This window comes from Mchenga conophoros, linkage group LG19 (assembly GCF_057382185.1).
Source record: "Mchenga conophoros isolate Kocher_MC1m ecotype Shallow Benthic linkage group LG19, M_conophoros_male_GT1.1, whole genome shotgun sequence".
Classification (NCBI taxonomy): domain Eukaryota; kingdom Metazoa; phylum Chordata; class Actinopteri; order Cichliformes; family Cichlidae; genus Mchenga; species Mchenga conophoros.
Window position 1 is genome coordinate 23,005,416 of NC_140544.1, and position 27,633 is coordinate 23,033,048.

At 40.6% G+C, this 27,633-nt stretch overlaps 1 protein-coding gene across 3 annotated transcripts in view; it reads left to right on the forward strand.

Moving 5' to 3' along the window:
* Positions 1-2,720: 2,720 nt before the first annotated feature.
* The window catches only part of LOC146552288 (nardilysin-like), a 33,387-nt gene continuing 8,474 nt past the window's right edge, over positions 2,721-27,633 (forward strand). The window contains exons 1-20 of one of the 3 annotated variants that reach the window (XM_085256534.1): positions 2,721-2,859; positions 3,369-3,692; positions 4,232-4,460; positions 6,580-6,661; positions 7,865-8,018; positions 9,026-9,099; positions 9,237-9,332; positions 9,525-9,647; positions 11,441-11,498; positions 12,157-12,230; positions 13,487-13,556; positions 13,794-13,871; positions 14,945-15,065; positions 23,033-23,091; positions 23,533-23,587; positions 23,712-23,816; positions 24,238-24,361; positions 24,647-24,733; positions 27,115-27,234; positions 27,362-27,413. In XM_085256534.1, the coding sequence (XP_085112660.1) occupies positions 3,490-3,692; positions 4,232-4,460; positions 6,580-6,661; positions 7,865-8,018; positions 9,026-9,099; positions 9,237-9,332; positions 9,525-9,647; positions 11,441-11,498; positions 12,157-12,230; positions 13,487-13,556; positions 13,794-13,871; positions 14,945-15,065; positions 23,033-23,091; positions 23,533-23,587; positions 23,712-23,816; positions 24,238-24,361; positions 24,647-24,733; positions 27,115-27,234; positions 27,362-27,413 (1,964 nt within the window). In that variant the 5' untranslated portion in view covers positions 2,721-2,859; positions 3,369-3,489. The other 2 variants (XM_085256535.1, XM_085256533.1) reach the window with 2 other exon arrangements.

The following is a 27,633-nucleotide window of genomic DNA, read 5'->3' on the forward strand; positions in this document are numbered from 1 at the left end:
AGGACACATCACACAAAGTGGTCATCCCAGTTTTTGCAGCTCTTTCCAATTATGCCTTCGCTCACGCGATCTCCGGCGGGACTGGCTTCCGTGCGTGAGGGCACACAAACTCAAGACTTAAGAACGAGCATCAACAAGAATAAGGACGCAGATTATTCCTTGGTCGAAAGAGCTCCTTAAAGCTACATCTTGCTCACATAGCGTTGAGTCGTCCCCAAACACGTGTTTGAGTTTCACTGGGGCCTGCACTGCCCCCTAGTCTCTGCTTACTCAATGCGATGAGGCAATCAGAGATGCAGGCAGAAGTATCATGCACTCTGTGGCAGGATGTGGAAAGCAAGTGAAAGAGAAGAGGGACAGAAGGAGCGAAAAAGGGAATAAAACAAGCTGAGTGTGGGAGGGAGACAGTGAGCATTTTGGGTAAGGTTGTGAGGGTTGGCTGAACATGTAAAGGGGGGAGTGCAAGGGGGAGCCAACAGATAGATGGAATAGGTATTTGGAAGGAGGGGGAGGATGGCCAGGAGGGCAGGTGGTTCTGTCATTAGCTCCAGATTAAAGCAGAGGGCAACTCCAAAGGCCTCACCTCTGATTCACACAGTAGTACTGCAGGCAAGGACAAGCCTCCCGGGAGACATAGCACACACACACACACACACACGCATGCTGGAGACACGGCAGTGATTCAAAGGATTACTCACAGGCTCACGAACACACACATAAACACACACATAAACACACACGTATAGGCATATATAAAACCACCACCCCTCCCCATCCTCATTTACACACGAGATACACTGTGACTCACGAGAACATGCAGACTCCCACACACATGCAAACAGTCATGCCACACACACATTCTCATACACACACACACACACACACACACACACACACACACACACACACACACACACATCATTGAACTAATTAATCAAATCTCCTGTTTTAATTAGGATTCAAATCAGTTGCTATGGGAACCTTGCCCTCTCAGAGTCTTAAGGTAAAGGCTGCTGCTGCTGCTTCCCGTGACTCAAGGAAGGTGTCCGAGGGGGACACATTCATATTACCTATGTTGATTCAGCTGGCTGCATTCTACATTCCATTTTCACGCAGACACATTTTGCTGGGGAGGCCTGAGGTGCCCGATGTGAACTTCAATTTGGGCTCAGTCATACAGAGGGACCAAAAAAAGGCGGAAAATTATGATGGCTCACGTTGCAGCCAAACAAATACAATATATTTTACCAGGAAAAGGCCATGTGTGTTAGCGTTAAAGGTGAGGTTCACAGTCTGTGGACGCCCGTCCAATCGATCACCAGCTCAAGCCTGCCATTTTTGCTCTGAAAGTTTTCGCATGGAGACACACATAAAGGCACTTTCACAGAGTTTCTAATACGGTGCTTATCCTTGCTATTACCACGGCCTTGCAATTTTGGGTGAGCAATCGCTTTGTGCTCACATGCCTTGTCCCAGTGACAGTGTTTTCACAGAGGCTCCATTAGTGATCAGTAGGATTTGTTTGTGAAAATCGCTGTCAGAAGAATCAATATTCCTGCATTTGCGTTAATACTATCCAGACAGAGGAAATATTTATTCAGTGACTAATTCCTGAGGTCTAATTAAAGCAGTGTGCATGCTTTAGTGTTAACACTGTTTCATCTCACAAGCTGATAGACTCTTATCTTAAAAGACTGGATGAGAGAGCTCAAAGTGTAGCGGAATCACGGCGCCTTCATCTGTCCAGAGAGCCTTAATATCAACTCAGGTGAAGGCCGGACCTGATGAATTAAAAGAGGAGAGGATGCCAAGTGAAGCCATTAGGATCCAGGAACTCAGGCGTGTGTCTGGCTCGCCGGTTGTCATGGTTGCGGTGTTTATCACCTCTTTCTGCCGACAGAAGCCCAGGGGCAAATCAGATTGGCTTCAGACAGGGAGGAAAAGAGAGAGTTGGTGAGTGAGGGGGAGGACATATTGGCACAGCGGAGGGGGGGAAATGCCAACACGCTGCTGAGTGAAGGCCGAGGAGGAGCGCTGGACAAATGTCAACGTGGCTTATTCATAGGATGATGCTTTTAACTCTTTGACTGTGACATAACGTTTGAAGTAAAGGTATATTAGACCAATTCAGTAAACCCTCGCTTTAGGTCTTTTTGTTAACATACCCAAATGCTGTAATGTGGGGAAATAAAACTTTCTTTTTTTCCCCTCTTGTTATCTTCTCATCTGTTGTGGTAAGTATCTCCCTGCAAATGTGCTGAATGCATTAATGCACATCTTAAAAGCTCTTGGCATTTGATGAAAACAACACTAAAGGATAGTCCTCTAATGGAAGTCTTAAAGCTAGATAAACCTCAAGGGTGCCTGCCACCTAGTGGTCCCTAACCCAATGATCCATATGTGAAGACTTCACAAGTGCAACCTGTGTGGTGAGGCAGTTTTTCTGAAGTACAGATACTATTATTATTATGTCACTAGCTGACAAGACAGCATTCACTTCAAAGAGCTCTGAGAGTTCATGTTGCATGAGGAGATGAGAAACTAAGACATTTACCTGTTATGACAAGCGGCCGGTAAGATATATTATCAATCTATTGGTCATAATCATAAACAGATGTCTGTTTGCATCCAGGTGGCTGCCTGTCGTTGCCCGTCCAGGGCCTGAAGCTTGTTACAACGTAACCGCTCCTGACTGCTCAGCGCACACGTGTTGACACCCAAACCACGCCTCCTTGTCTCTAGAGCCAATCATCGGCCGTCATAGTTCAGCGCGTCTTCCTCTCAACAAATCACAGCACTCGTTGTTGCTGTGGGGGACATTCGCAGGCACCGAGGCCCTTCTGCTGTCGGCAGAGAGAGGTATGGCTTCATTGTTTTTGACCGGCTTCGTGAAGTATTTCTAAAAAGAAAAAAAAGAAGAAGTAGAAGTAGATTAAAAAATAATCACTCCGGCTCTATTTTGTTTGTGTCAAATACCATCTAACAGAACCAGACACGGCTTGTTAACATTAAATCCTTCCTCTCTCACTCGTGTTTCCTCTCAAATGTCCACTTGCTCTTGGTGGTCTGTGAGATGATAGGTTCAGGTTTCGCTGCGGGCTGGTGAGACAGGGTCGGATTTTAGCTGACATCCAGCTGAATAGAGCGAAACCACCAGACAGTTGTATGAATAGCTGTATTGTGGGCGCTGGCTAGCCGGGGTTGTGTGTGTCCATATGTGTGTGACAGGTCAGTTTCACATCTATAGGCCCACGCCACAGCGAGAGTCTTGGTTAATCTGTGTTGTTTTAGACGCAGAGCGCTGAACTTTAGCTTTGTTTTTTCTCCCCCACACTCGTATGTCAGGTCTTCATCATTGCTCTGTCCAGGCTTACACGGTGTGCTGCCGCGCTAAGGAGTAAATTGCCGTTGACAGCGACTTGTCCTGTTGTTTGTGGTCGCCCCTGGCTGTCAGCCTGCAGTGCCAGAGTCTCGTCATCTCTGTCGAGGATGCCGCAAACAAACAAGTCAAGAAACGCCCCGGCGGTTGACTCTCCGGGCTCGGTCCAAGTGGGAGCTTCAGCAGAAGCTACAGAGCCGGCGTCCCGGGAGGAAATTCAGGCTGCCGGGGACTCGGGAAGAGGGGGGGAAGCTGAGGATAATGTCGGTGACAGAGAGATCATCAAATCACCCAGTGATCCCAAACAGTACAGGTAAAAAAAACAAAAACTCTTCTACCGCACAGTCAAGCATTCCTACCAGATTCCCATGAGGATTTAAATAATTCATTATGCTGTTTAAAGAAAGGAAAAGTTGCATGATTTATCTGTTCTATTATGTATGTTATTCTCACTCGAAGGTATTAATAGGATTTCATGTGTAATGAAATACATCTTGCTAAAGTTCTGCATTCATGACTGTGAAAGTGCTGACAAAACGACCCAGATCCACTAACCCAGATCCAAAAATGATATTGAGCCTCCCATCCAGCTGGATCAGTGCAATATTATTGTAGTCTGATGGGATGATTTCATGCTTTAAGCACAGATCAGTGCCTCAGGCCTCTGTGGGGCATGGATGGAATATTTGCTGTGAAAAAGCACAGCACAAGATGGGCTGAAAGGGTATAAGATACAATCTGCAAAGGGATAACTGTTAAGCTGTTAAGAAAAAGCAGTGAAGGCTCTAAAACTCAATTGATACCACAGTGCTTCTCCTTGTGTTATCTCACCTTTGACTTTACTCTCCTCAGGTACATTGTGTTAGAAAACGGGCTGCGAGCTCTGCTCATCTCAGATTACAGTGGACCGACAGAAGATGGAGAGTCAGATGAAGGTGAAGAAGAAGAGGAGGAGGAGGACGATGATGAATCTGAAGATGGATCAGAGGATGGGTCTGAGGAAGATGACGAAGATGAGGGCATCGATGATGAAGATGATTACAATGAGGGGAAAAAGAAGAAAGGAAATGCAGAGAAACAGGTACAGGAAACAAGAGAGCATTTCATATAGACTTTATTTATGTTTTGCAAAACTACACTGTTTGAAATAATGTAAAAAACAAATTGACACCATTACTCCACACACTATTTAAGGTGCATCTTTTATGCTCTTCTATATTTTCTGCAACATGTACAGTGGCTAATACTCTGATGAAATACAGCCAGAGTTTCAAACATTTAGAGTTCAGGGTATGTGCTCAGGCTTGAGACTGCACTAAATGCTTTGTTTCAGACAGCTGTTTTTATATATGATCAGTGGCAGATCTAGAAAATGTTCCATGGTGGGGTAACGCAAAAGAGGTGCAAGAGATCTAGCAGTGTGGCACATACCTCTTCAGTGAAGCTTGTGAAAATCCCCTATAGGTAAATAGAGTCAACAAAATACTTTAAAAAACACACTTTAGTTCTATCATTATCTCTTCTAAGAAAATAAAGACAAGTTTGATTTTTTACAAGCTTTAAAGTAGAAAGACTTTGCTCACGCCCTGCAGTACTCACTGTCAAAACAATGGCAATATTGCACATTTAAAAAGTATTTTAATAACATAAAAGTTGGAGTGGATATCTCAACGCTCAGAAGCTCCACCCACCTTTCCTCAAACCTCCTTTTGCAGATACGAACCAATGACGAGAAAGTTGGCTTAAAGCTACAATGTTTAAAATCTCACCACTAGATGTCAGTAGATTGCAATCTACAGAATTTTGTTTTCTTTCCACTCCCGATTCAAGTGTATACTCTTAGCTACAGCGGCCGCTGTAAGACAGACAACCCTTGCTGGGGTTCATCTGCAGTGAGTATAGGGTGTCGGTCCTCTGTTTACCTCAGCTGTCAATATGCCAGGTGTCTACATCTATTTACTCTGGAGGAGGCTGTAAAACTTCGTGAAAGGAGTCCGATACAAATCGATGAGTCAGTGAAGCTCCTGTTGGTCTCTGTTAGCTGCTATTAGCTGCTGTTAACTTTCTTTGAAGTGGCTCTAACTTTGTTGGATTGGGGCAGTTGACGAATAAACTGAGAATGTAATCAAAGTCTTTATCAAAGTGTGAGCTTTAGAAAATAAGACTAACGCTAGCTGGATGTTGTTGTTGACAGCATCTCTGTAGATGTGAGGTTCGCATGTCTAATCTGCTGATAATAAGTAATTGCGACAATATCGGAATGAATAAGCATGTTAATGCACTGTGTTAGGTTGGGTGTGTTAAATCCTTGACTTAATTTCAGGAGATGATCGAGGTGTTTCTTTGCTTTGTATTTTCACTTCTTGGTGAAGGCACGCCTTCTCAAATGATAAAAAATAGTTGTGATAGTTTAAATTTTGAGTCTGTAGGTGGAGAGATGAATGAATATTTGCCTTTATGACATGCAAATCCCTATGATTTCTCAATTCCTCTGCCTTTAGTAAACTACGTATGTGGCTGGTCTCTGAGCCATATACATATATGCGCTTATGCACCTCTATGCATTTAATCATTAGAGATTATTATTATTAATCTCTGGCTCTCGTCTACAGCTTGTCGTTGTCTTGTCTTCCTCCCCTCATGCCAACCAGTCATGGCAGATGGCTGCTCTACCCTGAGCATGATTATGCTGGATGTTTCTTCCTGTTAAAATTGAGTTTTTCCTTCCCACTGTCGCTAAAGCGCTTGCTCATAGGGGGTCATGTGATTGTTGGGGTTTTCTGTTTTCTCTGCATTGTTGTTGCGTCTTTACCTTACCTTATGCATCAGAGGTGTTATATGGGCTTGTTTCAGATGGTGGATGATTGGAGGGTCTCCACTAATGCCTAGTATTAGATCAATCAGAACTACCCCAGTGCAGTAAGCATCAGGAGCTAACACTACTTTAAACATGTCTGTACCTGAAAGTTCTTTTCATATATTGCTTTTGGCATTTAAAAGATAAGATTAGTTTTTGATATTGTCAGCTAAGGCCATAAAACTATCAAACTCAACAATTTTGTTGCCTGCGTCTCAATACTTTATTACATTGGTTTCTGTCTTTATGGCCTTTTTTGGCAGCAAGATAAACAGAGTATCATTCAAGTTTTCCCTGAAGTGCAATGCCAGACTCAGATATGCCTCGATATCCTGTGTTTCAGTCTGCGGCAGCGTTGTGTGTTGGTGTGGGCAGCTTCAGTGACCCCAGCGATCTCCCCGGCCTAGCTCACTTTCTGGAACACAGTGAGTAATTAATCCAGTAGACAAGTATTGTCATCTTTTTTTTAAAAAAGTTTTCATTGTTCTTTAATTCAGTGGTTTCTCCGTCCCCAGATACATCCTCAGATATGTTTTCAATGTTTCCTATCACACATCCTAATTTTAAATGCATCCTTGTGTAGTTTGTTTTAATTATTTAGTGTGCCTCTTAGCCTTTTTTGTCTCGTTCAGTATCAGTTAACAATATGTGACATTTCCCAGAATATCCATCTCCAGAGGGACCAGATCTACCCACTGTGGGGCCACAGGGCAAAAAATTAGTTTTCAGGCTCTATTTGACCCACTTTTCTGCCTGCTCTCTGTGCATTATGCATCTAACTCATCACTTACAAATGCCCATTTACTACATAGAATGCATGATAATGTATCCCAAGATACAGTAAACAGCAAACAATCCAGCAAAGATTGTTGTATACCAGTTGCTTTTGAACATTTGCAGCTTTCTCCTACTGAATGTCCCTTTTTTTTTTAACTCCTATACATAATATAAGCAAAAATTAATGTATTCCTGCATAAGGAAAGTCTTAGAATGTGAGGTGCAAATAATTAATTTACTACCAACCAAGTGACGCTACACTGTTCGTGGGGTTTTGGGGCTCCTGGAAATCTGGGGCCTGTGGGTTAATGTCTGCCTTGCCTTGCTGGCAGATTAACTTTACATCACCTACAAGAACAAGGCAAGAAATCACTGCATTCACTATGAGGAAGCAAGCAAGATATTTTTCAGTTGGGGGAAAAAAAAAAAGCTAGGCTTGCACAAAATGCCACATAACTTCAGAATTGCAATCCAATCTATTGATGCTACTGTCAGCAGAGAAATTGCTATCTGTCTCCTCTACCAATTGTGATTGTTGAACATTGTTTCCAAATGATCATTCTGAAAGGAAACCTTTTCTCATGCTGTCACCAAATATTCCCGGCACTATTTAGAGTTATGTACGCGGCTTCATCTGAGACAGAGTTATCAAAATTCTATTAAAGCTGAGCCAGAAATGTGATGTGTTATTGTCTGCATTTGTCTCATTGTCCACATAAATAAGAAAACGACAAAAGACACATCGTGCAAGTAGCTTTAATAGATTATTTTCTTTGGATTCCTTTTTTTTTTTTGATGATTTGTAATCCCTTCTCTCTTTTCACCCTTACTGTGATTTCGTTGTCGCCTAGTGGTGTTCATGGGCAGTGAGAAGTATCCATCAGAAAACGGCTTTGATGCTTTCCTCAAGAAGCACGGTGGGAGCGACAATGCCTCCACGGACTGTGAGAGGACCATCTTCCAGTTTGACATTCAGAGGAAAAACTTCAAAGAGGCTCTTGACAGGTTAGGAGTCAGTTGGGCTTTTTCGTTTTTGGTTGTTATCTTATTTTTCGAGCAGTCATCCTTACGAGGTGGTGAGGATTTACAGGTAAACACAAGACAGAAACAAGAAAAAGGAGAATATAAACTCATATGAAGCAACGGAGACAAGTTAGAACAATTAACAATTAGTAACTAGACTGAAACCAAAGACTCATAGAGGCTATAAGGGAAAATCTATGGTCTAATCCAAACAGTAAGGCACTTAACATGCTAGAGCATAATTTACCAAAGGAAAGTTCTAGCAGACCTGATGATTATATTGTGAAAATGTGTGGCACGTTACAGGCATATTCCCTGTTAGCGCTCGCTTTTACTCTTCAGTCCTAATATTTTTGCTTTGTGGAAATAGCCACCGAGACATCATCCATGGGTTTGTGGACTCTACATTTTGAAACCTCACTATTGCAGTTTTGACTGCCGTTAAACCATTGTGTCCAAATATTGCCAGAAATGACCTTATTTTGATCAGAGGGTGGTTTGGCAAGTTATCAGCTAACCATATCAAATTTAGTTAGCAAGCTGAATTCATAAACTGAACGGGTGAATCAAAGAGACGCATTTACCTGGTAATTATAGTGGGAAGTAGGAGACGAAGGAAATGCTTTTGGACACTGCCAGTTTGAATTTAAATTATGTCTAAATCCTCTTTTAGTAATAACTTCAAACTTTAAAGTTACATTTAAACCACTGGTATGTCTGATGTCGCTCCATGTTTTAGTTAAATTATGGGTTTAGTTCAATCTAAACAGTGTGGATGTATAAAGTAAGTGATATGAAGTAAGAATAGTGAAACTTGGATGTCATATATTCAGATCTCAGAGGCCGATAGATGTAGTGTGGATCATGGTGTGCACTTGGATATATATTGGATGTTGTTTGTCATGTGCGTCCATCTACATCTAAATGTTTATGTCTGATCTGTGCTCTGTCTGCTTCTGAACATTACCACTTTGTCCTGTTGTTCTCAGGTGGGCACAGTTCTTCATCTGCCCCCTAATGATTCGGGATGCCATTGACAGGGAAGTGGAGGCTGTTGACAGTGGTGGGTCTTGGTGCCTATGTGCATCACTCCTGCATTCTGAGAAATTAATCCTGGTTCATATAAAGTGTTTTAGTGCATTTTCTGCATTTTTTTTGTCCCATCTTACCTTTTCCTGTGTCCCTCCGTCTGTCTATCAGAGTACCAGCTGGCTAAGCCATCTGACTCCCACAGGAAGGAGATGCTATTTGGCAGTCTGGCCAAACCTGGACACCCTATGGGCAAGTTCTGCTGGGGTGAGTTAGTAAAAACAACTGCTGGGACAAATAATACACGCAGGGCCTCCTTGGGGTATGTTCAGCAATAACAAACAGGAGAGCTGAAACCTGCACCAGTTTACCTGCCTTCTCATATCCCTGCATGTGTTAGGGCTCCTCTCTGTCATGTATTATGTTTGTCACTTGATTGTTAACTTGTCACAATACCAGGGAATGCGGAGACACTGAAGCAGGAGCCCAAAAGAATGAAGATCAATGTGTATAAGCGGCTGCGTGCCTTCTGGAAGAAATACTACTCTGCCCACTACATGACTCTGGCTGTGCAGTCAAAAGGTCAGGAAAATCATTCCCATTTATTATGCATCAAGAACTAGCCGATTAGTAGATTGACAGAAATGTAATTTGTTTCAATAATTTCATACACCAAATGAACCGATTCATTGAAAAAGCAATCTGTGGATTAATCAAAAATTCAGACGATCATTATCTCAAATGAGGATCCACTTCATCCATGTTCAGCCAACTGTAGATAATCATTCCCGAATCAGCTCGAATTGCTGTATTACTCAAAACAAAGTCACATACAAAGTATCTAATGTATTTTCTTGGTTTCACAGAAAATATCACTCAGCTAATTAACTACAGCATACAAGTAAAATGATGAAGTGTTGACATTTGGTGCTGAGAAATGCCATCCTCATGAAACACTTACTCGCCCTCAGTAAAATTCACTCTTGTTGCACCTCTTTTGTTGTCTAAGATTCTGCCAGTGTAGAGGGATGCAAAGGTGTTATAGTAGATCGCTAATTGGAGTAAAACAACCGGAAATATTTATAACCATCATTTCTGTTGGAAAATGATGAAGCATCAAACTGCTGATGATTGCAAACACCTTTCCTTGCAAGGTTTTATAATATAGGTTTTATAATATTCATAAAATTGCACCTTTTTTTCTCTTTGCTCGCTTCAATTTTTTGTTCACCTCTAGCGCTTTGACTTGCTTGGTGCAGTAATATATGTCTGCACCTGTGTGCATTAGGTCATTATGATGTCACTACATTGCACTAATCATTCTGGTTGTGTTCAGAGGTGAAATTAACCTCAGGCATCTGACCGGAGAGTGCGGTTAAACTTTTTCAACCTATAGGCCAAAGGATTTTTGCTTATAATATCGATCAGTGTTGCCTGAAAAAGCTGTTTTTAGGAGCTTCCATATCAGCAAGGGGAAACATCTGTTTTGAAGCCCAGCTGAACAATCCTACCTGGTTTTTACATCATGTTTCATTAAAGAGTCCATCCATGCATCTATTTTCTCGACTGCTTGTCTGGTTCAGAGTCACGGGGGAGTTGGTGCTCATCCTAGCTGTCATAGGGCGAGGTTGCCAGCCTGTTGCAGGGCCAACACAGAGAAACAGACGACCATCCATGCTCAAATTCAAACCTACAACCAATTTAGAATCACCAGTTAACAAGCATGTCTTTGGACTGTGTGAGGAAGCCAGAGTACCCGGAGAGAACTCATAGAAGCGTAGAGAGCACAGAAAGGCCCCAGCTGGCTGGCAAATTCGAACCAGTAACCATATTGCTGTGAGGCAACAGTGTGAACGGACTGTTGACTTGGCACAAAAGAAGGGATAAAGAATAAAGAAGAACATTGTAAACAATTGCTCCTTTGTTATTGAATTAAAATTATGTACTCTAGTCTTGAAAAACAACTTTGACTTCCATTTAGTAATTTGAAACATGCATAGGAAAAAGCTGTCACAATTAAATTAACCATGCTATACATTAAAATGTTTGTAAAAAAAGGCTGCAATGCAAAATACAAAAGCTGCATCTCATTATACAATAATGTAAAAGCTCTAAATGTAGGCTTTTAGTTTGTTTGCATTAGCAATAATTAAAAAGGAAGAAGGCTCTACCTTATTTAGTTGGAAACACAGAAATTCGTGAATTTTCATTTACATTTTAGCATTAAATTAAAGCATGTAAAGCCACACTGTAACATAGTTTCTTTTAAAGCAAGCATTTTAGTATGTATCGTTACTAAGTGGTTGTTTTCAGCCAGAATAATTGAAACGCACTCAAACTCTAATTTATCCTCCTTCACTCACTGCGTCCTTTAGAGAAGCTGGACACTCTGGAGGAGTGGGTCAGAGAGATCTTCAGCAAGGTGCCTAACAAGTGAGTATTCAAGAAGAGGCTCTCAGTTGCTGTGATGAGAAGCTGGCGCTATATAGATTGAGTCTCAATATCCTTTGCTCAAATGTAAATGTCAAGCCTTTTTACCATCTCTTTCTCCGCTTTCTTCATCTCAGATGCTTTTTTTCTTCTTCAAAATGATGCACCTGGAAGGGATCTCTTCTCCCTAAAGCGGAGCTGAGCTGAATTAGTGTTTTTTTTTTTTTTATGTTTGTGTTTTTTTGCTGCACCGCTTCCGTATGCTTTATGAGTCATTGCAGAGTCACTGTTACACACATAAAAAGCACATAACCTCCAGTTTTTAAGGCTTTCATTTCAATTAAAGGATTACATTTCCACCTGCTCACATCTATCCTTGTAAAATTGCCTGAAGTGACTTTAACTTCTTTAGATGAACTAAATTAATTTTCATCAAGCTTTAAATGAATGAAAGGATTTTATAGCTCTGCCTGACAGAAATAATGTGCTATTACTTCCCCGATTGTGTAAACAGTAATTGGAGACATCCATCCTCAATCTTATACTTGAAACCTTTTCCATTAACTGTTTTCTATGTTACTTAAAACATAAGGGTGGGTTGAAGTCGCTTTAATTACGTCTTGGAACTGTTTAAGTGATGGTATTGTTTTTGTGTTTGTAGTGGTTTGCCCAAGCCAGATTTCTCTGATATGGTGGATCCTTTTGACACAACGGCTTTCAGCAAGCTCTACAGAGGTACTGATACACCTTACCGGATATCTCTAAGCACATCTGGTGTACTGCAGGTTCCCACATATAAATAAGCCCTAACAGGTTATGTAAGTAGTGGTTCTCAAAGTTGGACCTTTGGGTCCTCCATAGATCAATGACTTGTAGCCCGGGGTCTCCAGAGTAGTTTGTCATCATTAATAAAAACATACTGTCTCATTTAAAATCTCATATCCAGTTTCAGACCATTTATTTAGAACAAGCACATTGGATCCATTACTGCCTTCTACATTTGGGCCAGTAGAAGCCCTGACATGATCGGGACACATCCTGTGAAATCCTTTGCTTCTCTGCTTATTAGCCAACTGGCTAGTTATTGAGCACAAAGAAATAATTCACTTCACATCTTGAAGTGACACTAATCCCAAAACAGCTTTCACTCAGTCCCTGTGATGATGCATATAAGACATTTATAATGAGTCCGGATGTATTAAAAAGAGCCACTGAGGACCAGAATGTGTAATATGTCAGCTGAGACGAGTTACTCGAGGCTGTCAAGCTGATTCAAATTGCAGTTTTAAAGGGGACTTGTTGTTCTCATTTCCAGCTCCATATTTTTATTCATGGACTCTGCTAAAGTAGTTTTTCACATAGTTAAAACTGAAAATGAGTAGAATGTACAAATATTTTTTATTGTGTACAGGGACTTGTTGCTGATGCTCAGTTTATCCACTTTCTTAGACAAGCAATTTTGATGACATTAATGGGGTTATCATTTATCACTGACATACAGACCCAAGAATAGTGGAAACGGAGTGTTCTAGATGGCTGAACAGTTGGGAGTAATTGGCAGAGTTTAATGTTAGCATACGAAAATAAGAGCATGCAAAATATGGTAAATGGTAAATGGCCTGTATTTATATAGCGCCTTACTAGTCCCTAAGGACCCCAAAGCGCTTTACATATCCAGTCATCCACCCATTCACACACACATTCACACACTGGTGATGGCAAGCTACATTGTAGCCACAGCCACCCTGGGGCGCACTGACAGAGGCGAGGCTGCCGGACACTGGCGCCACCGGGCCCTCTGACCACCACCAGTAGGCTGCCTTTATGCAGTTTTATTTAAAATATATGTAACAGAAAGAGGAAAGAGCTCTGAATCAAAAAATCAGTGGTTCCATTTGCTTTTTCTGTTGATGTCAGGTTTACTTCTCCAGGCCAAGTGTCCGTTTGATTCAGGTGCTTGATGGTGTTTCTCCACCTGTTTGCATTCACAGTTGTCCCCGTCGGGAAAGTTCATGCACTGAATATCACCTGGGCTCTTCCTCCTCAGGAGAAATACTACAGGTGAGCGCCATGCAGAACATATACAACAAATATAGAGTCACACAATGCTCTCCATCTCTTGAGAGAAATTTCATCAAATTCTTTTGTTTTGTTTTTTCCCCACGCATGCATTTGATTTGCATTGATGTCTCTTTATATAAATATAGAATTGGGTCAGTCAAAAGATACCATGCTTTTCCCTTGATTGTAGATGGATTGCATCAATGTTTTTTTGTTTCTACTTTTCATTTTCGTCAGAGTGAAGCCTCTCCACTACATCTCTTGGCTGATTGGCCATGAAGGCACAGGAAGCATCCTCTCAGTGCTTAGGAAGAAGTGAGTGTTATTGCTTCTGTCTGTTTGTTTTTCTGATTTGAGGGCACTCCAAAACCCAATTAAAAGCTCTTCAATTTGCTGGGTATACATGAGCTTTTTTCCCCGCTCTGCGCCAGCCCTGTGTGTTTGAGCCCAATCTTCATACTATACACTTTGCCATCCCACTTGACAATGTGATTCATACGTTCTCATCTCTGGATATGGCTGTACAAGTGCATTTCAGCCTCTTGTTGCTAAGTGGTGAAGTGATTTACCAAACCTTGTGTCATCCCACGTTACCAAGAGCCCATCCAATGCTCCCTTTACCATCAGCACCACTTGGATAGTGTAAAAGAATGCTCCTATTTAGTGTTTATAATCCTTTCAATTGTTGATAAATGACAACAGTGAAATTTGAGTGTACTTTGACTTAATTCCCAAACTGCAAAGGCAGTGGAGTGGTTGTTTTTATTGAATTCAGACAATCCTAGCAAAAAGGGCCAAGAGACGGGTTTGAAAATGGGAACATGTTGTCCTGCTCTGTCAGATTTGGAAATGATCTCTATGTCCGTCTGTAGAACATTACTGATCAGAGGCCTCAAATTATCATACCATGTTCTTGCTGATTATTTACCATTGATAAATCCATTAGAAATACGCCATGTAATAGTACATTTTTGTAAGTGCAGTATAAAGACTGCAGTATAGAAAGGTTTTAGATTCCCCCTAGTAGCCTATTCTGATACAGAGCAGACTTCTCAACCAAACTTGTCCTTTAAGTGCATCATCAGATGAATGAAAGATGTCTTTATACTCTTAAACAACTGAAGTGTTCACCTTGATTTATGGTCCAACAAGTCTCAAATGTGTGTAAGCTGTTCAAATGAATGATTTAATATTACATGTATTTTTGTGACTGTTCACTCACCCAGTAGAAAGTGAAGTGTTTGCAGCCAGGAGTCATCAAGTGACATGTCTTGAATGCCCTCTATTTATTGTTCATTCATTTTACCGCATACAACAGTGAGTAATTCTTTAGTCGAAGGCCTATTTGTGGTAATTTATTGTTATGTTTCTATGTTGCATTTTCAAAGGTGCTGGGCTGTGGCTTTGTTTGGAGGAAACAGTGAAACTGGCTTTGACCAAAACACCACCTACTCCATCTTTTCAATCTCCATCACCCTAACTGATGAGGGTTTCCAAAACTTCTACAAGGTAAAGAAAACTCTTAACATTTGTTATTTCCTCTGCATTTCTTTCAAAATAAAAAGGAAAAAAACCTTGGGACTGGACAAATTAAATTAATCAGCAGTTTAACCATCAATCTCCCACGCAAGGTTTATTATTAATTGTCATATCATAAAGAGTCAGGTTTTCTTCATTATTAAGATACTGGAAGTAGCTGGCATACAACAGTTAAGGTCAAGGAAGCACTGTGCGTCAGTTGCTATGGCAACTCTTGTATTTAACACAAAGGCAGTGCCTGATAATTTGACAAGAGGACCATTTCGTACTCTTAAGTATGCAATGGAAAAATATCCTGTTCACCGTTACTGAGGTAATTTCCGTATAAATACTTAAACAACCTCAAGAATATTGTTTATTTGGATCAATAGCAGAATAACCTCTCAATTCACTGACAAACTCACAAGAGTTTTATGGATAATAATATGAAATGAAGTGAAGTGTAAGAGTTAGTGATATATTTCTGGTGGTACACCTGAACAAGTCGATCAACTACACAATCCAGTCAGTTACTGAGGTTCAACAGAAGGTAGTAATGGAAGTACTACACACGACTTTTGTTTTTCCTTGCTGTCAGATTAGGTTTAGACATTTTTTAGTCTTCTGTTTTTTTTGTGGGAAGACTAACAATGGAATTAGGAATATGTAATACCAGTGTACTAAAGTATGTATATCGTTTTGTTAAGGGCCAGTAACTAAGTGCATAATCATGATGATCTGGATCTGGGAACACCTTCAGTTAGTTTGCCCTATGGCGACAAAAGCTTACTTTTGAGGGATATCCAGACAAGACTTTCCTGTTGACTTGTTGCTTATTATAAATGGTGAAAAGGCCAATATAAAGCTTTTGTGAAACAATAGTTAATGGTTTCAAGATTTCCTTTTCAGCAGATAAAGTCCTTTTGAACTTCATATGAACTGCTTATCTACAAAGGCTGCTTAAACATTGTTGGTCAATGGAATTTTAACTACAAAGGGAAACCTTACAACCTTCAAAAGTCTTATCACTCACTTGGTTATATACCTATGCGGACTTTGGCTTATATAGATTAGCTTTTTTTTCTCGTCTTTAAAAAATTGTTCTTTAAATAAAATGACTTGATTAGAGGGATCAGCAGACTCGAGGTGGATGACACTAAAGTGTGTCAAGCTTGACATCAAAATTACAGTGTGCCATTGGATTACCAGTGACATGTCTCCCACTTCTGAGTGTGGACGCTTCATCTCTTTGCTCTCTAAATGCTTTGCTTCTTTTATTGATTTTTACCGATTTTTATGCTGATTTTTTCCCTTTTTCCATATGAGCTTACCTGCGATAGCTTCTGGACACTTATAGATCATTAGGACTAAAGTGTTCTTAACAGAAACAGCAACATTTTTATAGTTACCTTATCCTCAGCGCTCCGTGTGTCTGTGGCCTAGACACAGCTGAAGCCTGATTACAGCGTCTGGGCACCGAGCAGCCTCGATAACCTAGAAAGGTGCTAACCGCTAGGCTAACTAGCAACAAGATGCCTTCCCTCTCCACAGATGACTACCACAGCCTCCTGCAGAAGATTGCAGCACTGGAGACAAAAATTCATCACTTAGAAGTAAACGTGGAGGTAAATGGACTGTGTGGAAATGAAACAACCTTGCCTTTGACTCAAAACAATAGCGATGAGCAAGCTAGCACACAGCTAAGGAGCACAGATAACATGACCAAGAAAGTAGACTTTGTGCACTATTATAAATCCTCAAGCGATAATCCCCCCTTGGACTGTCTTGGTGCAAAACCAAGACATAAATCATGTCTCCTGGAAGGGGGAGGACGTACCACAGGCAGGGCACAGTGAGCTGAAATCTCTGAAACCGACTGGCCTTCACTTCCTACGAGACAGAGAAGCTCTTCTACCCCTGTATACGAGAGGAAACAGGACTGGACAACCGTGAATAGGAAGGTTAACAACAAACCCAACTGAATGTGAAACTGCAGAACAGATTTGCTCCACTATCAAAGGACCCTGGATCTATATCGGACAACCATCCATCTAAAAGTAGCGAAGTAAGGCCTGAAAATCCACGGGGAAAGCTAAAGGCTAGGCCTGAAACGCTGATTGTGGGTGACTCTGCTGTAAAGGATGTACAAAGCATGTGCGGTAAGAACACTAAAGTCCTCTGCTTTCCTAACGATATGGTCAACATCCTGAAGGAGAGAATTCTTCAAATTGCAGATGAATATCCAACTGTGACAAACATTGTCCTGCATACAGGGTCAAACGATGTGTCCAAACAACAATCGGAGGTTCTGAAACGGGACTTTATTGGATTATTAAACACTGTAAACTCTCTGAATGCAGCTGTATTCATCAGTGGACCTGTACCGCCGGTCAGAGGAGGAGACGAGAGATTCAGCAGGCTGTTTACACTGAATAAATGGCTTATATCAGCATGTGCTGACCACTCAGTGCATTTTATCAACAACTTTAATATTTTTTGGGAACGCAGGCATCTGTTTAAAGCAAATGGATTTAATTTTAACAAGTCAGGGGTGAAACTGTTCACCTTCAACTTGTTTTATTCCATACGTCATCCATCTGTGCTTGGAGCCAAGGCTGAGATAAACGAGGAGTTATCTCATAAAGAAGAACAAACAGTACTCCAAGAACAGACAAAGCCCAGCAGAAACCTTGAGGAGGAGCTCCATCTGCCCCCACCCGGGAAGAGCCTCAGAAAGGAGAGACATCTGAGGCAAGAAGAGGCAAGAAGAGGGGTCCCTATTTGCCTCCAACTCTCTCAACAACACCAACGACCAGGACCAGGATCTTCCCCAGTCCCCCAAACCCCTGACAGGCCATCACCCCCATCACCCTCCTCCCCCTCCCTTTCTCCCTCCTCCCCACACCTGAAATTCACTGAAGAGATGATGGAGCGGGTCAATGCTGGGCTCAGATCTACCCCCCGGCCCAATCCCTCTTTGTCCCCCATAAACCCCCCACCAAAGCAGCCAAAGGTTCGCCACCGAGCCCCACCCTCAACAGAGCAATCGAAGTCACATTGCCCAGCCTCGCCCCCCTTAGTTCCTCCTTACCACCTTCATGCTTTGTCTCCGCAGTCTGATGTGTGATGTGTGGAGGGTCCGGGCTGCGAGGATTATGGCAGTGGTGACTTTTCCTAGGAGAAGCTGGGACCCTGTTTACTAGAAGGTTTTAAAATTTCTGTACTTTTAGGTGACAGAAGGAGACATGTGGCCTGGTCAAAACACAGAGAGCTGCACTCTAAAAGATCTTTAATTAAACATAGTAAACATACCTTGTGTGCCACAGACTGCTCCCAAACACGAGGGGACAAGTAATGCCTCTAAAACACTTAAGTTGGCTTTATTAAACGTTAGATCTTTAGCTGGGAAAACATTTTTAATTAATGATTTAATCACTGAGCACAGCCTTGATTTTATGTTTTTAACTGAAACTTGGTTGGACCAAAATAACAGTGGAGCTGTTCTCATCGAGACGACCCCTCCTAACTACAGTTTTATCAGTGAGGCCAGGGTGAGCAGGAGAGGAGGAGGGGTTGCTGTCTTATTTAATGAATCATTTCAATGTAAGCAGCTATCTCCTGGAAGTTTTCAGTCTTTTGAATATGTGGCTTTACAGCTGAAGGCCCCATCCAAAGTTGTGTTTCTTAATGTTTACAGGCCTTCCAAATACTGCACAGACTTTTTTAATGACCTCAGTGAACTGCTGTCTGTGATCTGTGTTGATTTCGACTGTGTAATTATTGTTGGGGATTTTAACATCCATGTGGACAACCCTCAGGACAAAGGGACTAAAGACCTGAGTAACACTCTGGGCAACTTTGGGCTGACTCAGCATGTAACAGAGGCCACACATAATAGAGGACACACTCTCGACCTACTGATCTCCAAGAGCCTGAGCATTTCAAACATTACTGTGTCTGATGTGGGCTTATCTGATCATTACTGTGTTTTCTTTGAAAGTAAAATCTCAGCCCACACAAATATATCAACAGCAGTGATCACAAAACGGTGTATAACTGAAGACAGTAGTGAGATCTTTAACCAGGTCTTCCCATTAACACCTGACCTGTCCAAAGGTTCAGTCAATGAGCTCGTCAATAGCTTTAATGCAAAAATGTTAAATGTAATGGACACTATTGCCCCCATTAAGGTGAAGGTTATCTCTGGAAGGAAAAAGTCTCCATGGAGAAACTCCACACTAGTGAAAAATGAAAAAAGAGAGTGTAGGAAAGCTGAGCGCAGATGGAGGAAAAACAAACCTCCAGGTTCATTATGACATCTATAAAGAGAAACTTCACAATTATAATTTACAACTGAGGAATGCAAGGAGGTCCTACTTCTCTGACATCATCACTAAAAACAGCCATAATGCTCGGGTCTTATTTTCTACAGTTGACAGGCTAACAAACCCTCCTGTGCCAGTGGCAGCTGAACTTCATTCGACCATGGCCTGCAATGACTTTGCCAAATTCTTCACAGACAAAATCCAAAAGATTAGACAAGCAGTTGGAACATCAACAGCAGATCCAGGATATGTACTGTGTCCACCAAAAAACTGTTTAAACACCATGAAACAGTTTCAACCTATTAACAGCAAAGACCTGGAGGACATCTTAGGTCAACTGAACTCCTCCTCCTGCTGTTTAGATGTCCTGCCAACAAGTTTTTTCAAAAAGGTCTCAAAGACTTTAGAGTCAGACCTGTTACAGATCGTCAACTTTTCCTTAATGTCAGGTGTGTTTCCAGAACTACTAAAAACTGCTGTAATCAAACCTATACTGAAAAAGGACAATCTTGACAAGACACAAATGAACAACTACAGGCCGATCTCAAATCTCCCATTTTTAAGTAAGATCATTGAAAAAGCAGTTTCTCAACAGCTCAATTACTTCTTAACACAGAATAACTGCTACGATGCCTTCCAGTCAGGTTTTAGACAGAACCACAGCACTGAAACCGCTCTGACAAAAGTGTTTAATGACATATGTCTGAATACAGACAGTGGAAAAATGTCAGTCCTAGTTTTACTGGATCTCAGTGCAGCATTTGATACAGTTGACCACAACATATTACTCAAACGACTGGAGAACTGGGCAGGTCTTTCAGGAACTGTACTAAACTGGTTCAAAACATACTTAGAAAACAGGAAATACTTTGTATCAATAGGTAACTTCACATCTGAGCAGACAAGTATCACATGTGGAGTTCCCCAAGGTTCCATCTTGGGACCCCCTCTGTTTAACATTTACATGCTCCCACTGGCACAGATTATAAAGAACAACAAAATAAACTACCACAGCTATGCAGATGACACACAAATATATATCACAATGTCACCAGGAGACCGAGGCCCTGTACAGGCTCTTGGTAAATGCATTGAGGAAACCAATGACTGGTTGTGCCACAATTTTCTCCAACTAAACAAAAACAAAACTGAAGTAATAGTCTTTGGCGCCAAAGAAAAACGATTACAGGTCACCAGAGAACTTCAATCTATACATCTAAAAACCACAAACCAGGCGAGAAATCTGGGTGTAGTGATGGATGCAGACCTAAACTTAGAAAAACACATTAAGACAATAACAAAGTCAGCTTACTATCACCTCAAGAATATTTCAAGGATAAAAGATCTGATGTCTCAACAGGACCTGGAAAAACTAGTCCATGCATTCATCTTTAGTAGGCTTGATTACTGTAACAGCATCTTTACAGGTCTACCTAAAAAATCAGTCAGACAACTACAGCTCATTCAGAACTCTGCTGCTCGAGTCCTCACTAAGACCAAAAAAGTGGACCACATCAGTCCAGCTCTGAGGTCTTTACACTGGCTGCCTGTCTGTCAGAGGATAGACTTTAAAGTTCTGATGCTGGCCTATAAAGCTCTGAATGGTTTAGGACCAAAATACATCAATGACCTCCTGACCCAGTATGAACCATCCAGATCCCTCAGGTCATCTGGATCCGGTCTTTTATCAGTTCCCAGAGTCAGAACCAGACACGGAGAAGCTGCATTCAGCTTTTATGCTCCTTATATCTGGAACAAACTCCCAGAAAGCCTCAGATCAGCTGAAACACTCAGTTTATTTAAATCCAGGTTGAAGACTCACCTGTTCTCAGCTGCATTTGAATAAAGCACCAAATCCACACTTTTAAGCTTAAATTTCAAAACTTACACTAACTACTGATCTTATCTATTTCTAATTTTATCTGTTTTGGTTTTATATACTGTTTTGTTTGTTTGTTAAGCTTAAATTTCAAAACTTACATTAACTACTGATTTTATCTACTGTTCTGATTTTATCTGTTTTGATTTTATATACTGTTTTGTTTGTTTGTTTGTTTGTTTGTTAAGTGGGTTTAGAGCTCTGGGTAGCTCCCCAGCTGGGTCTAGACTGGGTCTAGAGAGTATTTTAAATTCAGGGAATTTAAAATAGAAAGTAGCTCGTCCACAGAAGGACTGGTAGCTCCCCTTACGATAAGGGTTCAGATCGCGCGAACAGGTGTGAAATGTGTGTGTTTAGTTAGTTAGTTAGTTTGTTTGCTTGTTTTAATTAATTTTAAATCATGCTTTTTATTTGTTTTTGTTTCTAATGTCTCTGTAAAGCACTTTGAATCACCTTGTTGTTGAATTGTGCTATACAAATAAATTTGCCTTGCCTTGCCTTGCCTTGCCTTCTCCTCCTGTTAGACACACAGCAAGCCAACTTAATATGAAACTGGTGCCGACAATAAAAACCTCCTGCAGTTCAGAAAAGTGTTCCCTCACAGGTTTAAGGCTGTATTTGTATAAGGGGTTAACTTTGCTTGGAGCTTGCCTTAGGTAGCCCATAGAGTATTACAGAAAGCATACAGCTCTCATTTAAGTAAGTACAATTTATTTATATAGCACATCAAAAAGTAAAACATAATAGCAGGCAAAGAGCACCATAAATACAAAAAGGACAATTTCTTTTTGTATTTATTATGAGGCTACTGCTGGCTAACTTGACTAGCATAAAAATGGACACTGACAAACAGCTATTCTAGTGCTATTCAAAGATAACAGAATGCACCCCACCTGCATCTCATATGCTCATGAATAAGCATGCTGCTTCTTACTTGTACAGTCTTCACAAGGATTGGGGATTGTGCCACAAACTGTGTACAGACACTAGTGGAAAAAAGATCAGATTTTGCAACAAGACTGAGACCATAAAAATCTGCCTGCATTTTTAAAGTGTCTGCTTCGTAGCTGGTCTTGGCAAGAAACAGTCTGGTGCATAATTCCACTGTAATGAAGATATTATGTATTAATTAGCGAGACTATGAAACCAGTGGACTTTCCAGTCTTTGTGCTAGCTAAGCAAATCAGTTACTGGCAGTAGCTTCATACCTGGTGTACTGCTATGAGAGAGGCATCAATCTTTTTTATAACTCTGGGCAAGGAAGCAAATGCATATTTCAAAATATCAAAAGGCCCCTTTAAAATTGATGTCTGGAGTTAGAAAATACTAATTTTAAGTTATTGTAAGTGATTTTTTACTTTGTCACAACTGATGAACAATGGTTTTGTTCAATGGTAATAATTATTTTTTTACTCTTACTATTACTTTAACAGAGATTTGATATTTTCATTTACATGTCTGATTCTCTAAAAGTGGGATCAAGACATGTATTACTGAGCTGTTTAGTATTCTGAATGAAACCACTTTTTCCAACTCAGTTTTCAGAGCTGTTCTAATGACTATAATCAGGTAACCATAGTTAACATGATTGGCAACTTCTTTTTGGCATCACTGTAATTGTTATGGATCATAAAACTTAACAATACCTCCATATCGATTGATTGCAGAAAGGAAGGAATCATTTTTTGCTGGAATTCTACTAACAATAAATGTGGTTATACACTAATAATTTGCTTGTCTGTGGCTTTTAACAGGTGACTCGCCTCGTGTTCCAGTACCTGAAGATGTTGCAGACACTTGGACCACTGCAAAGGCACTTTCTTTCACTCACTTTCTCTCTCACTCACACACACACACCTTCAAATCAATCTTAACCCTTAAACAGTGCTTTAAATGGGGTCTATAAAAGTGAACACAGGTCCACCGGTCCTCATTTTTCCAAAAATATCCTCACTAAGATAGGTAGATATAAGATAGGTATATTTCTCAGTTTGAAATCCAATATACAACATGGATTTTCTGTCTGTTTGATTGTCTGACTCATTGTGTAGTTGTAGTAAATGCTGCTTTATTTGAGATAGTGACAACATAATATGTGTGGTTGGCTGTTATTTGTATATTTATGGTCTTATTATTTTTGTTATTATTATGTTCCTTATTCTGTCTTAGAGAGTGCTGGTGTTGTGGCGTCTAAGCAATTTTATGAGGTGAATAAAAGTTGTAATTCTTTGTTTCTGTCTGTCTGTGCACTCAGGATATATGAAGAGATTCAGAGGATTGAAGCAAATGAGTTTCACTATCAGGAGCAAGTAAGGCTAACAGCCTTCATTAGTCGCTGAGTTGCCGTGTTTTGGACATGTAGCAATGTATCATTGTTATTATCAATGAGATTGTGTGAGTAAAGCCTCTCGATTTTGATTTTCTCTTTGCCAGATTGATCCTATAGAGTACGTGGAGGACATTTGTGAAAACATGCAACTGTTCCCTAAAGAAGACTTCCTGACAGGAGATCAGTTGATGTTTGAGTTCAATTCAGAAGTAAGTAGTTCAGTAGTTCTGGGAGTGAACCACTTTCAGGGCTTTTATTCTAAAATGCAAAATGTCCTTTTTTTAGATAAAGATGTTAATGAAACAGGTCACTCAAAGGTAGAAAAATATAGATGTGTTTCTCATCGCTCCTTTAATGATTTTGTTTCTAATATATTTCTTAGAGCTGAGATCCTCTTTTCTGCTGGTGGATGTTATTTTGCATCAAAAGTTACAGTCTAATTGTGGCTTTGCATATTTTTTGTGTTAACGCCTGTTCTCTTTTTTTGTCTCATTGTTTTTGGCTGCTAAAACTGTCTCCCATTAATGTTGATGTTCTTTAGAAAGGGAGGAAATATGATCTCTCTCTGTGCTGCAAACATCTTTTGATTTGATTTTGTGTGTGTGTGTGTGTGTGTGTGTGTGTGTGTAGGTGATCAGTGCAGCTCTGTCTCTCCTCACCCCTGAGAAAGCCAACCTGATGCTGTTGTCACCAGAACATGAGGGCCAGTGTCCCCTCAGGGAGAAGTGGTTTGGCACACAATACAACGTGGAGGGTGTGTGTGTGTGTGTTTACTGTGACTGTAGCAGTTGCTTCGTACATTGTAAGCGTTCAGTGAATACATTGTCTTTTTTTCCCTTGTGTGGTGGTATTCAGCCACATATAAAGCAGAGCCAGCAGTAGAAATGCCAGCATTTATCTCTGTCTTTTATATGGCAAACAATGGCGTTGGAAAAGCATTTAAATTAAAATATAAAAGTAGAGAGTTCACTTTATTCAGCAGTTGAATCAAATTGGCAAGTATTTCTTATGTGTTAATAGATGTTTAACCTTCATACAGATATCCAGCAAGAGTGGATGGAGCAGTGGACAAGAAACCTGGAGCTTACTGCTGACCTCCACCTTCCTGCAGAGAATAAGTTCATTGGTAGGTGAAGAAACTTCTTTTTTGCATTATGGGCAAAAAAGTAGGTCTTTCTGGCCTAATCTGCTGCATGCTGTATCTGAAAAGTGTCCAATACGATGATCTGGACAAGATGTGCTCCAGCAGTTTGGACTTTAGCTCTCCATTAATCCATCCACGAAATACCGGTAATCAGACATATTGACCAAACCTGGAGGAACTGAGTGTTTTTGTCAGTGTATTTTGTCATTTCTAATGCTCCCTTGTTAGTCACTGATCTAGCTGAGGTGTATTAATTCAAGCTAAAATTTGTGAAGTCAGGATGGTATTTTTCACTCTGGGGGAGGTTGAGTGATTTGAAACCCCATTCGGAGCATTTGCAGTAAGTTTTCTCCCCCTTACCTCGGCAGTTATTAAAGCAGCAGTTAAATGTTGTTGCACAGCATGTTTATCCTCCTCCTATAATTTAAGTCCAGGGGAGAGAAACTTTGCTTTTTAGAAGTGGAGTGTTAAATTAGCTCAACCCATATTTTGACAACAGCGCAAGATGGAGAAAAATGTTTGAGAGATCACAATAGCTGTGTCGGAGGAAAGATGGTCCTGTTTTTGTTGGCTTACCCTTGTATAGCTTAACTGATTTCATGTGTGGTAAATTATGTATTTAATACTATTTTATTCCAGGCTTTTCTTGTTGTAGTCTAGCAGAAATTCTTTGTTTTTCTGTACAAATCAAGCCACAGCTTCTGTTGGAAAATGAAAAACTTAGTGCCACAAACTGTAGTTCCTCGAATGGCCACTTGAGGCTGGCTTCAAAAGCAAGTTAGTCCCCATAAACCAGGGTTAGAGAACTCCAGGCCTCGAGAGCCGGTGTCTTGCAGGTTTTAGATCTTACCTTGGGTCAACACACCTGAATCAAATGATTAGCTCATTACTAGGCCTCCGGAGAACTTCAAGACATGTTTAGGAGGTAATTTAGCCATTTAAATCAGCTGTGTTGGACCAAGGACGCATCTAAAACCTGCAGGACATTGGCTCTCGAGGCCTGGAGTTCCATACCCCTGCCATAAACAGTGTTACCAGCTTTAGAGCACAAATACACTTGCTTTCAGCCTGGTACAGAACACCACATTGGTCTTTATCACTAATTTCCCTGTTCATGGCGGGAGTACAGGGAGTACATTTAGTTGAACTTCGATTTTAAGTTGTATTAAGGCTCAAAATATAAGAGGATGCTGTGTCATCCTGTGATTGGTTTTTATTAGAGGACACACTCTGAGAAGTCTCCTGCTTGTTTTGTTTTATAACCTTTTTTTCCCAGACATATTTAAATTCCATTTAATATCACATTGAATTATTGATGCATCTTGATAACCAGACTAGTTAAATATTGCTATCCATATCTGATCAAAAATCAGTCAAATCAGTCTGTAGACGCCTACGTTATCCATGATGCAACTCAACGCCTTGCAGCTTGGTCAGACATGTAAGGCTAATTTGACCATAAGCCTGTGGCTTGTGGTTATGGGGCAAGCATGGGAATTTTTTTTTTCGACCTGCAACAGCAAAATGCCCCCCAAAAAATACAGTTGTGGAAAAAAATAAGTATTCAAGATTGAGATTCAGTTTGGGGGATGTTATTAGTTTTACAAATAATTGAAGTTATTTCATTACAGATTACAAGGTAAACTGTATTTTAGAATCCACTAATAAATAAAGGTTATAATAATACAACACCTAACACCTTAAATATTGTAGCAGAACAAAATTATGGAAAAGTTACAAATCAGTTTTGAACAACTTGTCGTTATAGTTATAAAATTTCACTGTGAAATAGATTAAATCCATCACTGTCTGCATTTTCAAACGTACCACATATTTGGCTACAACAAAATGAACGAATTTTATTAAGTGAATTAATTTAAAAGTAGAACGAAAACACACAGGGCCAGCTCCTGTAATGTACCAATGGATAAAGTTTGGATTGTAAATTCAGACCGATCGGCACAAAAATGGTTACACAGCACCAGTTATATTTGCTGATTGCATGGATTGAACGGTGTATGTTAATTAAAGGTCAATATTTTAATTTAAACACAGAAAAACAAAACACCTCTGGCTCACTTCTGGCCAAATGCAAAGGTTGATTCATTCTGTCGTTGCAGTTTGCTTACAAACTTTGTAAAGTGACAGACCTACGCGGCCAGCTTTACTAAAAGCTGGCAGCTTCACTTTCTGGCCCAAGGGTTTCTGAATCATTTATTGTGGGGGTAACATCTTTCTCTGTGTTGACAAGCGACTACATGTTTATCCCTAAACTGTATATAATGAATTGTCGAAAGTCACGCATTATTTATGAGGCTGCACCGAGTGGAATGGTGATTTATTGTGTGTGTGCACTTGTTCAGCCACTGACTTCACCCTGAAGCCCTCTGACTGCCCAGACACCGAGTTCCCAGTCCGGATAGCCGACAGCGACAGGGGCTGCCTGTGGTACAAGAAAGATAACAAATTCAAAATCCCAAGAGGTAGACTGTGTGTTAGTGTGTGTGTACTTGTACTGTGTGCATCAATTAGCATGCAAGATGTTACTTTAAAGGTATTTAATGTCATTAGGGAATGGTTGACACCTGCTTGCTCTCTCTGCTTCTTTAGCCTACGTCAGATTCCACTTAATCTCTCCAGTAATCCAGCAATCCGCTAAGAAGTGAGTTTAAGCTCAGATAAGAGTTTGTGAAAATAAGTGTTTGTTTTTTGCTATGACCTTTGTTAATGTCTGCTTTTTAATCGTCTCTCTCTCTCCCACTGCCTCCACTTATGTCTTTTTGTCACTTTTACCCTCCCTCCCCCACGTTTCTCCTTCCTCTGTCCTTCCTCCTTCTTTTTCTATTTTGCCTGTTTTTTTTCCCTCTCTATCCTCCATCTCA